The sequence below is a fragment of the Colius striatus genome, chromosome 4, assembly GCF_028858725.1.
Source record: "Colius striatus isolate bColStr4 chromosome 4, bColStr4.1.hap1, whole genome shotgun sequence".
Classification (NCBI taxonomy): domain Eukaryota; kingdom Metazoa; phylum Chordata; class Aves; order Coliiformes; family Coliidae; genus Colius; species Colius striatus.
Genome location: NC_084762.1, coordinates 53,512,364 through 53,526,233, shown reverse-complemented (window position 1 = coordinate 53,526,233; position 13,870 = coordinate 53,512,364). Strand labels below are relative to the sequence as shown.

Genomic DNA, 13,870 nt, shown 5'->3' with positions numbered 1-13,870 from the left:
AGCCACATCAACACTGAATGTGCACAGTCACAGATGATGCACTGGCCATGCCAAGGGCAGCCTAGGAGGGAGGCCAAGAAGGAAGTCAGCCTGCTTTGACTCTTACTAACAAAAAAGCAGTTTGGAGAGAAGAAAAGCAAAAACATCAAGGAGCACAACGAGGAAAAAAAAAAAAAAAGTTCAGACTTTCTGGCTTCAGTGCCTGAAATATAACTCTGAAGTTTGTTTTAATAACTCTGTAACTACCACTAAAGAAGACAAATGATGATAAAAATATAGAAATTATGATCTCTTGGGGACTGCATATTTTATGTTTTTCTTGCTACACGGTGACAGGAAGCCGAACACACTGCTGGGAGAGGATCTGTGGGATTTGATGCATAGAAATGCATCAGATATTGACATTTGTAAGATTCCATGTAGTTTCATCTTAATAAATGTTGCTAAAATGTTTCATTCAAGTGTTCCAAAAGAGCAGCTGTAGCCTTGATCAGAAAGCTCTCAAAGGCATCATTCTCTCTTTAGAATCAGTCAATAGAACTCCAGCAGCAGAGCAGTCCCTATGAGACCCATAGGGTGAGGAAAAGTACTTCAGGACAACAAACTGGGGTATGCAACATCTTCCAGGTCCAGGAAGACGAAGCCAGGGTGAAGGGTAACTCAGCACATTCTGCATGATTTCAATGTCTTAGCTTGGATAGCCAGTGCACTTCCATGCAGATCAGCTAAGCAGAAGTAAAAATGGTAACCTCACCACCACATTAACAAAAGAAAACCAAAGGCAAACTGACTCTGTGACAGCGGGCACTTTTGAATTTTTCCATTTTCCATTCTTCTGTGAGAATTTAAAAATCTTGCAACTCTGAGGGAATGCATCTCACCCACAGGACTGAAGGACACAATTTATCCACCTGAATATAACTGCATGTAACAATCAACATCACACAAGGCAGAAATCAATTTTAATAAAGGCCACAGTATCAATAGAGAGAATAGTGAACTTCAAGCATCCAGAACAGATCTTACAAACAGAAGAAAACCAGACTTGAGTAAAACACCAACCAGTGTAAAGCTCTGCTCCACTGACCAATCTGGAATAAAAAATACACATATGTGCAAAGCATGAAGAAGAGCTGAGCAGAAATTACTATTGTAACAGGAAAAACTCTCTAGTAATAAAGAACACACACACCTACCAGTATGGACTATCATGCAAAGCAAGAATGACAAAGTAACAGAGAAATTCCTCAGGCAGGAGACTTACCCTGTAAGTCACATGGATGAAAGAAACCATGCAAACAGGGCAAGAGGCAAAAGGAAGAGTACTCCAACACCTCCCTTTTATATTGATTAAAAAAAAGAGGATACTTGTATAAGTCAAGCTTTCTAAAAACAAGACAAACTCATAGGAAAACCCAAGGAACTGGGAGGAAGACGAGACTGAAGCCACGCTGATCTTTGAAAGTCTGCTAACAAGCATTTGTTTTGTGAAAAGGCGGTCAGGACAATCTCTATTTGCTTTTGCCAGCTTAACAGTCACAATGCACAATCCTTGATCTTAATCATATCCAAACGATATGGGAGAAGGACAGATGCTTTAAAAAATATCAGTTATTTTTGCTCAAAGACCTATAAAAAAAACCTCATACATATGAACTGCAGTTTAGAAGCGAAGTTGTACTGTACCTGACATAGTTGACGCTTCTAAAGAGCATGGCTGAAAAGTTACTTTATACTTTTAACTGGCAAATTCTTTAGAAATACGAACAACAAGAAAATTGGGTGTTACATACAAGTAAAATTTCTTTTAATCCTAGCTAAAAGTTTTTATAAAATAACATTTCCCACAAAGAATCTTGGGCAATTAATGCTAGGAATAGTACTTACAGCACTAAGAATGAAAGTCAATTTCTTCAAGTCTGAAAGTCAGTTTCTCAAAGTCAGTTGCAGGGGGTTGGACTAGATGATGATTTGGTTCTGAGGGATGGATCAGATACACATTATGGAAGTATGAAGTAGACAAAGAAAACCCCACTTTATGCCTTATTTATTAAAGCAAACAAGCAACACACTTCCAAATTTGTCTCCCTCAGTTATTTTTTTTTTCAAAGGCATTATTTCATCCCAACATCATTTCTGTTTGTATAATGTGGGTTCCAAAACTGAAGTTGCTAGACATCCTCCTGGAACAGAACTCACTATCTGCAATGGAAGAATAGCCAAGCTTACACTTTCTGGTTCAGGCCACAGAGTTTTACTTTTATTCTCAAGTCTAAAAACTATAAGCTGACAAATCACAGACATAAATAAAAAGAAAAACATTATTTTGCTTGGCATCCTATTATTTTTCTACCTCCTCCCTCATGTAAGATTGCAGGTGCAGGCATAAGGAACTCAGCAAACAGGTAGATACCAAGCAGACCCTTGCAACACGAAGCCAATGTTGAAAACCAGGTGAAGATTCCAACATTTTCACAGCCTTTACAAAAACATCTGGTTGTTATTCTGATCTATACAGGTTGTTATTCTTCTTGGGCTGCTAATTTCTGAAGCCATTCAAGAAGATTTTTCTCAAAAACATATCAAGTCTTGCAGGCACAATGGCTTTTTGCCACATCTATATTCATTTTAAAAAGGCTGCTGAATTTGGCTGTGCTTTAAACATACATTCTTTATAAGAACATATGTAAGCTACATAAAGTGACTGTGCATGCCATTATTGTTTTTCATAACAAAAACAATACAAAGAATTCTTGTTTGAAAGACAAGTTTATATTTGATTTTTTTCCTTCCCAATGCTGTAACGAGTTCAGACAGTTAGGTAGCAAAAAAATCCCAACCCAACAACCCCCCCTGCCCCCATATATCTGGCCACTCGCCATGTCTTTAAGCTATAGTATGTTCTCCTAACTAATAAATCAAACTATCAAGATCCAAGAAAATAAGCAACAACTATCAAAGCTCAGATTTTTTTTGGTTTAGAAAAATTTTGCGTGGTAAACGGAAGCCTTGTTAAGGACTATCCTTATTTTCTTCATCCATAGACATAAATTTATGTGCAGGTCTCATGGCATTCAAGCTGCTAAAATCCTTTTTCCCATCACCTTAAGTAGTCACTGAAACTGGAAGGGAATGATTGTTTATGTTCTCTTCTCTAAGAATTTTGGCTTTCCTGAAAATGTGGTGTTATGTGTGAAACCATGTCCTCGTATCCAGGGCTTCACCCTCCTCTCCTCTTATGCGTGATCCACTTTCCTCAGCAAACTGAAGAATTGTTGGCCCTTGAAGGTCACTTCGCTCTGAGAGGAAGGAGCAGTTTGGAAGGAAACATCAATGGTTTGGGTTTGTTATCAGATTATTACTCCAATTCAATTGCAATCCAATCCCAAATCTTAATCTCAGGCCAACAAATACCAAATATCCTGCATTAGAATACAAATGCTAAAGAATATGCTTGTGCATTTTAAGTAAAGAATTGCTTTGATGATAACTGCAAGGAAAAGAAAAACAATAGAAAATAAAATACATAGAAAATAAAGCTTCAGAAGTTACAGAAGGAATCTATGTGAGTTTGCTTCAAATATTGTTAGTGTTCTCTCCTACAGAACCGTAGAATCATAGACAGGAAAGTTATCTGAATGTAACTCTGAACAGAATTATTTTTCTTCTGTGCCATGTAATCCCCATATAACCTGCACATACTGAGGTTTTGTTGTTTTTTGGGGTTTTTTGTGGGGTGTGGGTTTTTTATTTGCTGCTAATGAGTCTGCACACCTCTCAGCCTCCCTGTAACATCTTGTGAAGAAAAAAAGGCTCTGGATTTGTAATGGAGAGCCTGACATCTGTCACCATTAGAACTAAACCACAGCAAGCATCAAACAAGCAATGTGCAGCGTGGGCAGGCTTTGGTCTTCTCTCCTTTCAGGCCTCTGTGTGATATGGCTAGCTTGATTACAGAATTGGAATTGCCAATCCCCTTGGAAAAATGCACATACTTAGTGAGCTCCTATCACAAAACAGGGACAGGCTGATGAATGCAATTTTGACTTACAAATGTAAAAATGGAAAAGATCTCTTCTACCTTGTGGAATGAGTCATCCAAAAGTGAGACCCCCATGCACTGTACAACACCCAGAATGTGTGTGCTGAAAAGGAGGCATGCTTTTCCGGGGTAGTGATTCATCCCATTGACCAAGAGGCAGCCAAACCACAATGGTTATTAGAGAAAAGGGCCAGGGGAGCAAACAGAAAGGAATTTTTTAAAAAAAAGAATCAAGCCAAAAAAGGGGGAGTTTGGTTAACATGGACATTGACACAAGATAAAAGTGAACAACAGCAAAACAAAAGCATAAAATTCTGTAATATGAAATGGCTAACTGGAAAACAGCCTGCATTTCTGGAAACATTTTTCTGTAAATCTCAAATGGAAGGACAGTTTCAAACTGATGTTATTTGATGTTGCCCCCTTTTGCCTTAGCAATGAATTTTTGGTTTGTGTGTCTACGGGATATCCAAAACAACACGACAGCTCTCCCAGCAACTAAGTTACTTCGATTCTCCACATTACTCTTAAGTCTCCTTTGATAACTCATTTGAGTTTGTCATTTGATAACTTCTTTCCTCTACTTCTGTTGCCAAAGTCAGAAACAGTCCTGAAAACAATGTAAGGGAAATAAAATTCAATACGAATCTCAGATTAATGAGACACCCTTAGAATGAACCTAAAAAGATGAAAGCTGAAAGTGGTATGCACTTGATGTGCTGACACTTCACATTTCCAGACTAGAAGCATCTAGAAGGTTATTAAGTTGCATTACTAAAATTTCAACCATTCTGACTAACATTTTCCAAACCAAACACCAATTTTATTTTGGTGATCTGAAACAGTATGGCCAGTTTAAGAACAAAATTATCAAAAGTAAACTTTGCCCTAGGTGAAAAAGTATCCTCAAAATATTATCACAGCTATTTTAACGACTATGTTATCATCCTGGTGCTTTGGAATAAGGATTGTGAATTGGAAGTGAAATGGAGGCTGTATAGTTGAAGTGCATTCCTAAATTATGACATGTTCAGCATCTTTCTGAAATTTTAGCAAATGCTTACAGGGTAAATGAAATAGTACTTTGTCCAAAAGGCTTCTAAATCCCCCACGTTCTTGTATATTTTCACCATGATGACAAAAGGCATATCCCAGAAACAGCTCATTTTCTGCCAAAACTAAATCATCTTGAAGACACTCATGAGAAATTTTTAAATGCACTTTAGAATAGAGCAAGGTATTTTCCCATAGCCTTTTTCTCATAAGATGCTAACAAATTCTGACTCATTTTCTGAAAGGAGAATAATCAAGGAAAGGAATTCAGTCAGAGGCAGATGTTTAGCATATAATATTTTAGCCTAGGAGTTTTAGTCTACCACAGCAAGCAGCCAAACACAAGGATTTGTAATGACACATATGACTCTAGGACAAAAAGAATATTAGCAATATTTCAGGTCCATTATGATAGAAAATACTAAAACCACAAATTTTATTAAAAGGACAGACTTATTCAGTATTGATTTCTGTTCTGTATTTCAGAAGTAGCAATAGGATGCCCTCCTACCACAGAGGAATAATACAGTAACCTCCTATCCATTTGCAACCCAGGTGGAGGATAAACAATACAAAGAAGGCTCTATTGGTTTTAAGCCAGTGTGCCTGTGTAATTTTCAACACAGCAGCTCTGCAAAGACTTGGCTAAGGATATCTCTGTTTCCCTGATATTACTTTCCAGTGAGTTTTCAAATACCAGGGAAATTCCAGAAGAATGAAAGGATGATGACATTGTGCCAGTATTCAGGAAGGGCAAAGTGTCCTACAATAACTGGAGACCAACTCGCTTGACATCAGATGTAGACAAGGGCACTGGAAAAATAATTGTGGAATTACGGTGACAAATCTCATATGCCATTCCGCATGGGCTGTGTTTTGAACACTGGCATGCAAGTGGCCATGGGATGTAAACCCTCTAAAGCTTCAGTGAGAAACCACAAGACTAGCTTTAGCCAACAGTTTGGGTGTGACAAAATCATACAATCTTCTTACAAAAAAACTCAACCTTTTTCACTTTCAGTAATGTACCTTTTAAATGGAATGCAAAAAAGTATTACATTTCACACATCTAACTTGGTAAATTACAGTCAGAGCTTTTCACCAGTGGAGAATCCTGAGTTAAAGTAGTTCCAGCAAGACTTGAAAATAAACACTCGTGCTATTAAATTGTTCCAGCAATGAAAAAAAAAAAAAAAGTAGTTAAAAAAATAACAGAAGAAACTCTGTGGATATTGCAAATTCAAGTAAATTTGTGACTAAAAGAGGACAAGCTCTGTGACAAGATACACATTGATCTGAACTGCGTGGTTAATTGGGCATACTCAAAATGAGCAGAGCTGTATACAGGACAAGTACTCCCCTCTGTTTGGGTAGAAGAAACACAAATGATAGTCAGAGAGAAGGAAAGTGGATCTCAGAAAGCAACAGCTACAGAAGTTATGAAATCACATTGGACAATCAATTCAAAGTGAAGTCCCAGCACCATGCTGTGACCAAAGCCAAACCAAACGCTAACACTTATATTACAGGCCTTGAGCATTCAGGAGGCTGAGTTGTGAACTGGTCCTGGCCAATGGTTTTGATGATCCTAAAACTGGAAGCATACATACAGAGTAGGTGATCTTGTTCTTAAGATCATGCCAAAAAGTTTGAGAGTGTACAGTAAAACACCATGTGAATCACTTGAAGACTGGTAAAAAATGCTTTAGTGAGTCTTAAAGAGCTCAATCTGTTTAGTTTACAAAAATTGAGAGGCAGCATGATTTTGCTATGCAAGTACCAGAGAGGAAAAATGGCACATACTAAAGAGTTCTTTAATCTAATGAAGAAAGGCTTTACAAGAAACAAAAGGAGGGAACTGAAGCCAGGCAAACTCAGATTTGGAAGAAAACCCACTTTTAAAAATTCGGGAGTGGAATTAAGGACAAACTCTCAAGGCAAGTTACGAGATTCCCTCATCTGCATGTTTTCAAATTAAGACCAGACTTTCTGAAAAAGAAATGGAAGTTAATATGTGCTCAGAAATAAGTAGTCATCTTAGTACAGAATAAATGCTTGAAATTCTGTAGCCTGCTCTCACACACATATAAAAGAACCTACCTATTTCCTTACACTTAAACACTATGAATCCATTATTTCTCAAGAAATACTACTGAAAGGTGGTGCTATTGGTCACTTATAACTAATTTGCTCAACTCTCACTGTTTCAGTGACATGTCCACCGTAGTTATGTTTCACACTCCTTTCATAGTTGTGTTCTGTTTATCCATATTTGCTGTTATTCACAATTTCAGCACTTATACATGAACAAGTCTGACTTTAAAGAAAAAAGAACAAAAAAAGATGAAAAGGTGGTTACAAAGAAACAATAAGAACTGAAAAATCATCTGTACATTCATAAATTAATCCATGAATTGTCCAAGAACCTGCTGGAAACACCATTTCCCCAGGTGATGCTGGAAATCAAGGAGTTCCGAAAACTCTAGACGCAGGCTATTTAAAAAGTTCTCTACCTCTTATATTCAACCACTTTCATGACTGTGATATTATAAACCATCATATTTAGCTGAAATGCAATATTAGCTCAGAAGACTAAAAAAGTTTAGTCTAGAAAAGAGAAGACTGAGGGGGAATCTTATTAATATTTACAAATATCTAAATGGTGAGTGTCAGGAGGTTGGGACATCTCTTTTTTCTGTTGTATCTAGCAACAGGACAAGGGGTAATGGGATGAAGCTGGAACACAAAAAGTTCCATTTAAACATAAGAAAAATCTATTTCACTGGGAAGGTGACAGAGCCCTGGCACAGGCTGTCGAGAGGGGTTGTGGAGTCTCCTTCCTTGGAGGTCTTCAAGACCTGCCTGGACATGTTCTATGCGACCTGATCTAGGTTGTAATGCTTCTGCAGAGGTATTCGACTAGATGATGTCTAAAGGTCCCTTCCAATCCCATCATTCTATGATTCTAAGACAATCAAGAAAGCATTAAATCCGAGTCAGGAAAAAACACAAAGAATATAAACTTCAGTTGTACTCTTTCGTGGGACATCTATACACACACATAAGTACATACTTTCACACAGTAGCATATGTGTAATGCCTCTTACCTGAGGGAATTTTAGCATCTGAAATACACTGATGCCTCCAAAAGCTAATGGCAGATCTTTCTCTGTTCTGCAGTCGACATAACCTCTCAGCCAGCCCGCCCCTGCAGAGAATAAAAGAATGCTCAGTTTTGCCAAGAATCAGCATTCAGTTTTGCAAAGTGACAAGCCATGGGACAGATGGAATATAATATGCTTTGGCCCTTTGAGACAGAAACATACAGTAAAATGATATTTTGCAGTTTAGTCCTCCTAATTTTGATTTTCCAATGGACGTACTCCCAATAAAACATACACTTAGGGTCAATACACACAATAAAACATTTTCACTATCTGAGTGTCAAAAATCTTCACGTTTCAGTCCTGCCTCCAGCACAAGGGCAAGCAAAAGATTTCCAACTTTTCTTTGCACTTATATATATCCTGATATATACTACAGACAATGGCAAATTCAAAACAAACCAGTGTAACCACCTGTTGTAACAGGTTGGGGTTTTTTTTCCCTCACAGATTTGTTTGTCTGTTGGCAAGGAGTGATCACAAAAATATTCTTTTACCCACACTTGACCCTATGATTCATTTCACAAGCTGGGTCAAGTGCGCAGTTTCAGTGGTCTGAACACTCTCCAAGATGAAATTAATTTAGCATTCCCAAGGTGAGGAGCAGAGGAGTGGCATCTAGCACAAATACATTTAAGGTAACACTGAAGTAATTACTATCCCTGGATTCAGAGCCAGAAGCCATAATTTCTGACTTTAAGAACAAAAAGACAAATGCGTTGTTGGGCTACTACAAAGAGCTTTGGACTACTATAGGAGTATTTCAGTATTTTTCTTTGACTTCAAAGAAGTTATTTGCATAAAAAAAATACTTTATTCTTTCCTTATAGGTAAGTTTTCCCAACAAGTACTGTCCAGTATAACAACAAAGATTTCAACTAAGGTGAAACGTATCCTTTGGTTAAACTGGGTTAAGAATCAACAGAGGTAACATACAACCATCTTTTGATTATTTGCGCACATTAGTAGAACTTTTGTGTTTAGAAAAAAACCAGCTAAATAGCTTGGTAAAGCTCATATTGAAAATGTGAAACTGGGAGGACTCACACCTGTGGAAACCAAGAAGGAGCTAAAAAGTCTAAGCAGGACTCCTTACAGCAGTGACTTACATCAGTGGGCTGTAAAAGTCTCTTTGATTAGTAATTACTAAGCAATTTCCCCTGCAGACAAGTCAACAGTTTATATGAAAAGTAGTTAGCAGTCTCCGCTAACTAATTTCTAATGTACAACTACATACTTTGCAAAGTCATAACTATCATGAGAATTATTAGATGGCATGGTTACACATCGTAGTAGTAAGATCACAGAATGAACACTCTGAAATACAAGAGCCACATTTGAGCCAGAATGATTCATAAAAGTTTTGTAGTTTACATTACTGCATCACTTCTATGGTTGGTGTGGTTCAGGCAAGGAAGAGAGAAACTCAGACTCTTTCAGAGGAGGAAAAATTCCCCACATCCCCAAAATAAAAAACCCAAACGTAACAATCTATGATACCTGCTATATTAAGGAGGAAAACAAACAAAAATATTTAGGAAATCTTGGGCTTCAGTGAACTTCCAGGTAAGTTTAACAACCTTGTTTAATCCTGCTTTCAGTATGGACTTTAAGACACAGGGGCAACCAATAGAGAGATGTGCAATGGAAGTTTTGGTACCAAGAGCAGACACAGTCAAGCACAGATCTTCATACAGGATAATAGCACTCTGCTCAGCCACATTTCCCTCAAAACTTGAGCACTCCAGAATTACTGCACCGCAATACTTATGGTCAAAATAGTTCTATAAACTGTCCATCCTGTTTCCCTTCCTGACAGGGAATGATTCTCAGATGCAGCTGTCATTCAGCTTGGCTGTGTGGTCTACATGAACCATGCTAGAATGGGCAGATGCCAGCTCAGCTAGGCTTAGAAATGCAGCAGCTAAATGCATTTTGAGTTTGCTTGCGTAAGTCTTGCACGCGTGAGCCTGCAACTAAGCCCTGTGGTTGGACTATAACAATACATCTCAAAAACTTCTTTTGCTGAAAGAAAACTATTAAACAGGAGTCTTCTAACTCCCTGTTCCATTCCCTCCATAGACAAGAGTTAGAGAAATATATTTTCTTTTGTTCAAATTATGTTAGAAAGCTTTAAGATAGCTACAAAGAGAGCAAGTATATTGTCTGGCTCACAGACTAATTTCTCCTTCTTTCCCTGTACAGGGCTGTTGTTCCAGTCAATCAATTCCTGCTCCTCTGCAAGCCCACTACTGCTTCACCTATGGCAGGAACACCTTGCAGGATGAAGGGGAGCAAGTTCTTGGTTTCACGGCTATTGCACACAACAGTAACACATTCCTGCTTCAGGTGAAACTAGGGAGGATCTCACTAACGCAACTTCATTACTAACTTGCTAATCATGTCTGTAAGAGGATAATAGTTTTCACAAAGGTCCATGAAAAGTAAAACTGTGCCTTTCCTTAACACTCCTTTGTGCTAATAAAACTCATCGATATTTACTAATCAGCATTCCCCTATTCACATTCCAAATGCAGACTTTAAAAGTTTAAACAGAAAACATCATAAAGCATTTTGAATTTGTTTGGTTGCACACTATAAAATATAAACCAGAATGTATTTATGAGAGGTTCTCAGCTGTTCATTGGAAATGCTGGGGTGGTTTTTTATAATGTCTGTTTCATACATTGTGAAGCTATAAAATACAATTCAAGGTCATGTCATGCACAAAAGAAATTTCTATGACAAGAGTGACAGTTGGTAGTTTATGGTTTCTCTCTTTTAAAATGCAGAAACAAAGGCATTGAAACACCACCCCAAACCCAGGAGGATCAGTCCTTTTTTTAGCACAAACACATAAAACATATATATTTAAAAAATCACCTTTTTCTATTCTAACAGATTTGATGACAATAACATTTGAAAACTACTAGTTTCTTCTCATACAGTACGGATGCCCATACTGTTGAAAATGCTTGTATACGTGCTGTGAGACACTGTGAACTATACAGTCAGTCACTCCTGGCTGTGCAGATGACAGACAAGATAGAGTCACACAGAGCTTACACAAAGCAGAGCATGGTATCAAGCAGGTGCCAGATTCAGTGTCAGAACCAGCTCCATGTTCTAAAAATAGATAAATAGTTAAAATTGCTATTATTTTATTCCCGACTGCAGATCTGTGGATTGTTAAACATTTTATGAGCTTTTATGTTCAGTCTTTGGTAGTTAACTGGGTTTTCTGGGACTAACATTCATTTTTTTACATACTTTCATACGTATGTAACCTTTTGCTTATTTTGTTAATACAAAATAGAGATGAATAACGTTCACTTTCCACAGTCCATATATTATCCTGAAAAATCCTCTACATTTCCCGTCTTTTCAGCTTTTCAGGTTGCAGAGACTCTTTGGCTTAATTTGATATGAGAGGTTTGTTGCCATCAAGGGTGAGGAATGGATTCTACAGTATCAGGTCTTGGTTAATCTACAGTCTGTAGCTATTTATGCATCTATCTGCTTCAATAACTTAAAAAAAAAAAAAAATCCAGTTTCTTCTTTTGCAGAGATCTATGCCTCATGATGCATTTAATTGTCTTCTGTGAGAAACCCAACATCTGAGGAGTGTGTGTGTATATACATATATAATGGCAAATATATTTTTATTACTCATGTACAATTTCTGTAATCAGGAGAATGGACAAAATGTATTTAAAGAACAAAAAATGTAATTTGACATGCATACTTTACTGACCAGCACTTCAAATTTGACACCAAAATGTTCTAATGTGAGCAAACTGAATGCATTTGGCAAATCGCCAATGCAAAGGCTGTTCAGTGAAGCCAAACCACTCAGATACAATCTCTGCTGCCCACAACTTTTTTATTTTTAATCACGAAACTTTCAGTACAACTATTTAGGTCTGTTAAATCCCTGAAGGCAGACAGAATTAACAAGCAGAAATCCATACCCTAATTCTGTATTAAATCTGAGCTTTTTGAAATACTGTACTTAAAATAACACATTGCCATTACTGTCCATGTCTAACAACATCCACATGAAATGATGGCTTTCATGACCATAAGAAACTTCAGCATTTAGAGCAAAAGCTCAGTTTCTGGTGGTTGCCCTTTCCACAAACTCCATCAGCAAGACTGAAGAGTTTTGTGCCACCATGTGAAAAGAATCACCAAAAGGTAAGACTGAGCCTGATCTGTGGCTCTCAGGCTGCCGGTCCCTAGTTTCCAACTCCAACGAGGCTAATAGAGAAATTTCTAATAGAGAAATTTGAAAAAAGGAAAGAAAAAAAAAGAGCATTGTTGAGTAAGTTGTGTTTTGAAAAGTCATTTTCAATCTTTCTGAAGTGCTAGAGATCCCTCTGTGTTTATTTATTAAGGTTTTTATTCAGCAGGGTACTTACCAAAAATAACTCCACATTCATTCAAGTTTACTCCTTTCCAAGCTTCATTTGAATTTAAGAAAAGTGAACACTTAATCATCTCATTATTGAATTGCCTCCTCATATACACTATAATCAGGACTCCATGTATTTCAAAACACAATAGGTTACACAAATATATATCTCCATCTCAGGTCTGGGCAATTTCCCTTTTTCTCTTGTCAAATCAAGGACAGAACTCCTCTCATATTGCCAAGTTAACTGGTGAAGTAACTGACTTCCACAATCATAGAATGGTAGGGGTTGGAAGGGACCTCTAAGGAGCATCTAGTCCAACCACCCTGCAGAAGCACATTCACCTAGATCAGGAACACATCCAGAAAAAGAGACTCCACAAACCATCTGGGCAGCCTGTGCTCCCTCACCCTTACAGTAAAGAAGTTTTTCCTTAAGTTTAAGTAGAAATTTTTGTGTTCCAGCTTTTGACCATTATCCCTTGTCCTATCACTGGATGCTACGGAAAAAGAAGTGCCACCCCATCCTCTTGACATACACCTTTTAAATACTTGTATGTATTAATGAAGTCCCCTCTCAGTCCCCTCCAAGCTGAACAGCCCCAGTTCCTGCAGCCTTTCCTCATATGAAAGATGTTCCAGTCCCCTGATTATCTTGATGGCCCTGCACTGGACTGTCTCCAGAAGTTTCCTGTCCCTCTTGAGGTGGGGAGCCCAGAACTGGACAAAGGACTCCAGATGAGGCCTCACCAGGGCAGAGTAGAGGGGGAGCAGAACCTCCCTCGACCTGCTGGCCACACTCTTCTTGATGCATCCCAGGATGCCATTGGCCTTCTTGGCCATGAGGGCACATTGCTGGCTCACGGTTAGTTTACTATCAACCAGAACTCCCAGGTGTCTCTCTCCACAGAGCTGTTCTCCAGCAGGTCAGTCCCCAGCCTGTACCAGTGCATGGCTTAGCAATAACATCAGCCAGCTCCCTGAGCATTCATGGGTGCATCCCACTAGGTCTCATAGATTTGTGGGTGTCCAGCTTGCCCAACAGGTCTCTAATCCCATCCTCCTCCATCAAGGGGAGGTCTTCCATTCTCCAGACTATCCTACCATCCTCCAGGGACTGGGCTTCCTGAGGGCCAGCCTTGGCAGAGAAGATTGAGGCAAAGAAGGCATTCAGTAGTTCAGCCTTCTCTGCATCCT

General features: G+C 38.3%; 1 protein-coding gene across 2 annotated transcripts in view; it reads right to left on the bottom strand.

The window, feature by feature from the left end:
- The window catches only part of SPIDR (scaffold protein involved in DNA repair), a 202,150-nt gene that overhangs the window by 128,999 nt on the left and 59,281 nt on the right, over positions 1–13,870 (bottom strand). For both annotated transcript variants that reach the window (XM_061995488.1, XM_061995487.1), the window contains exon 7: positions 8,203–8,303. In XM_061995488.1, coding sequence (XP_061851472.1) covers positions 8,203–8,303 — 101 coding nt within the window. The remainder of the gene's footprint in view (positions 1–8,202; positions 8,304–13,870) is intronic.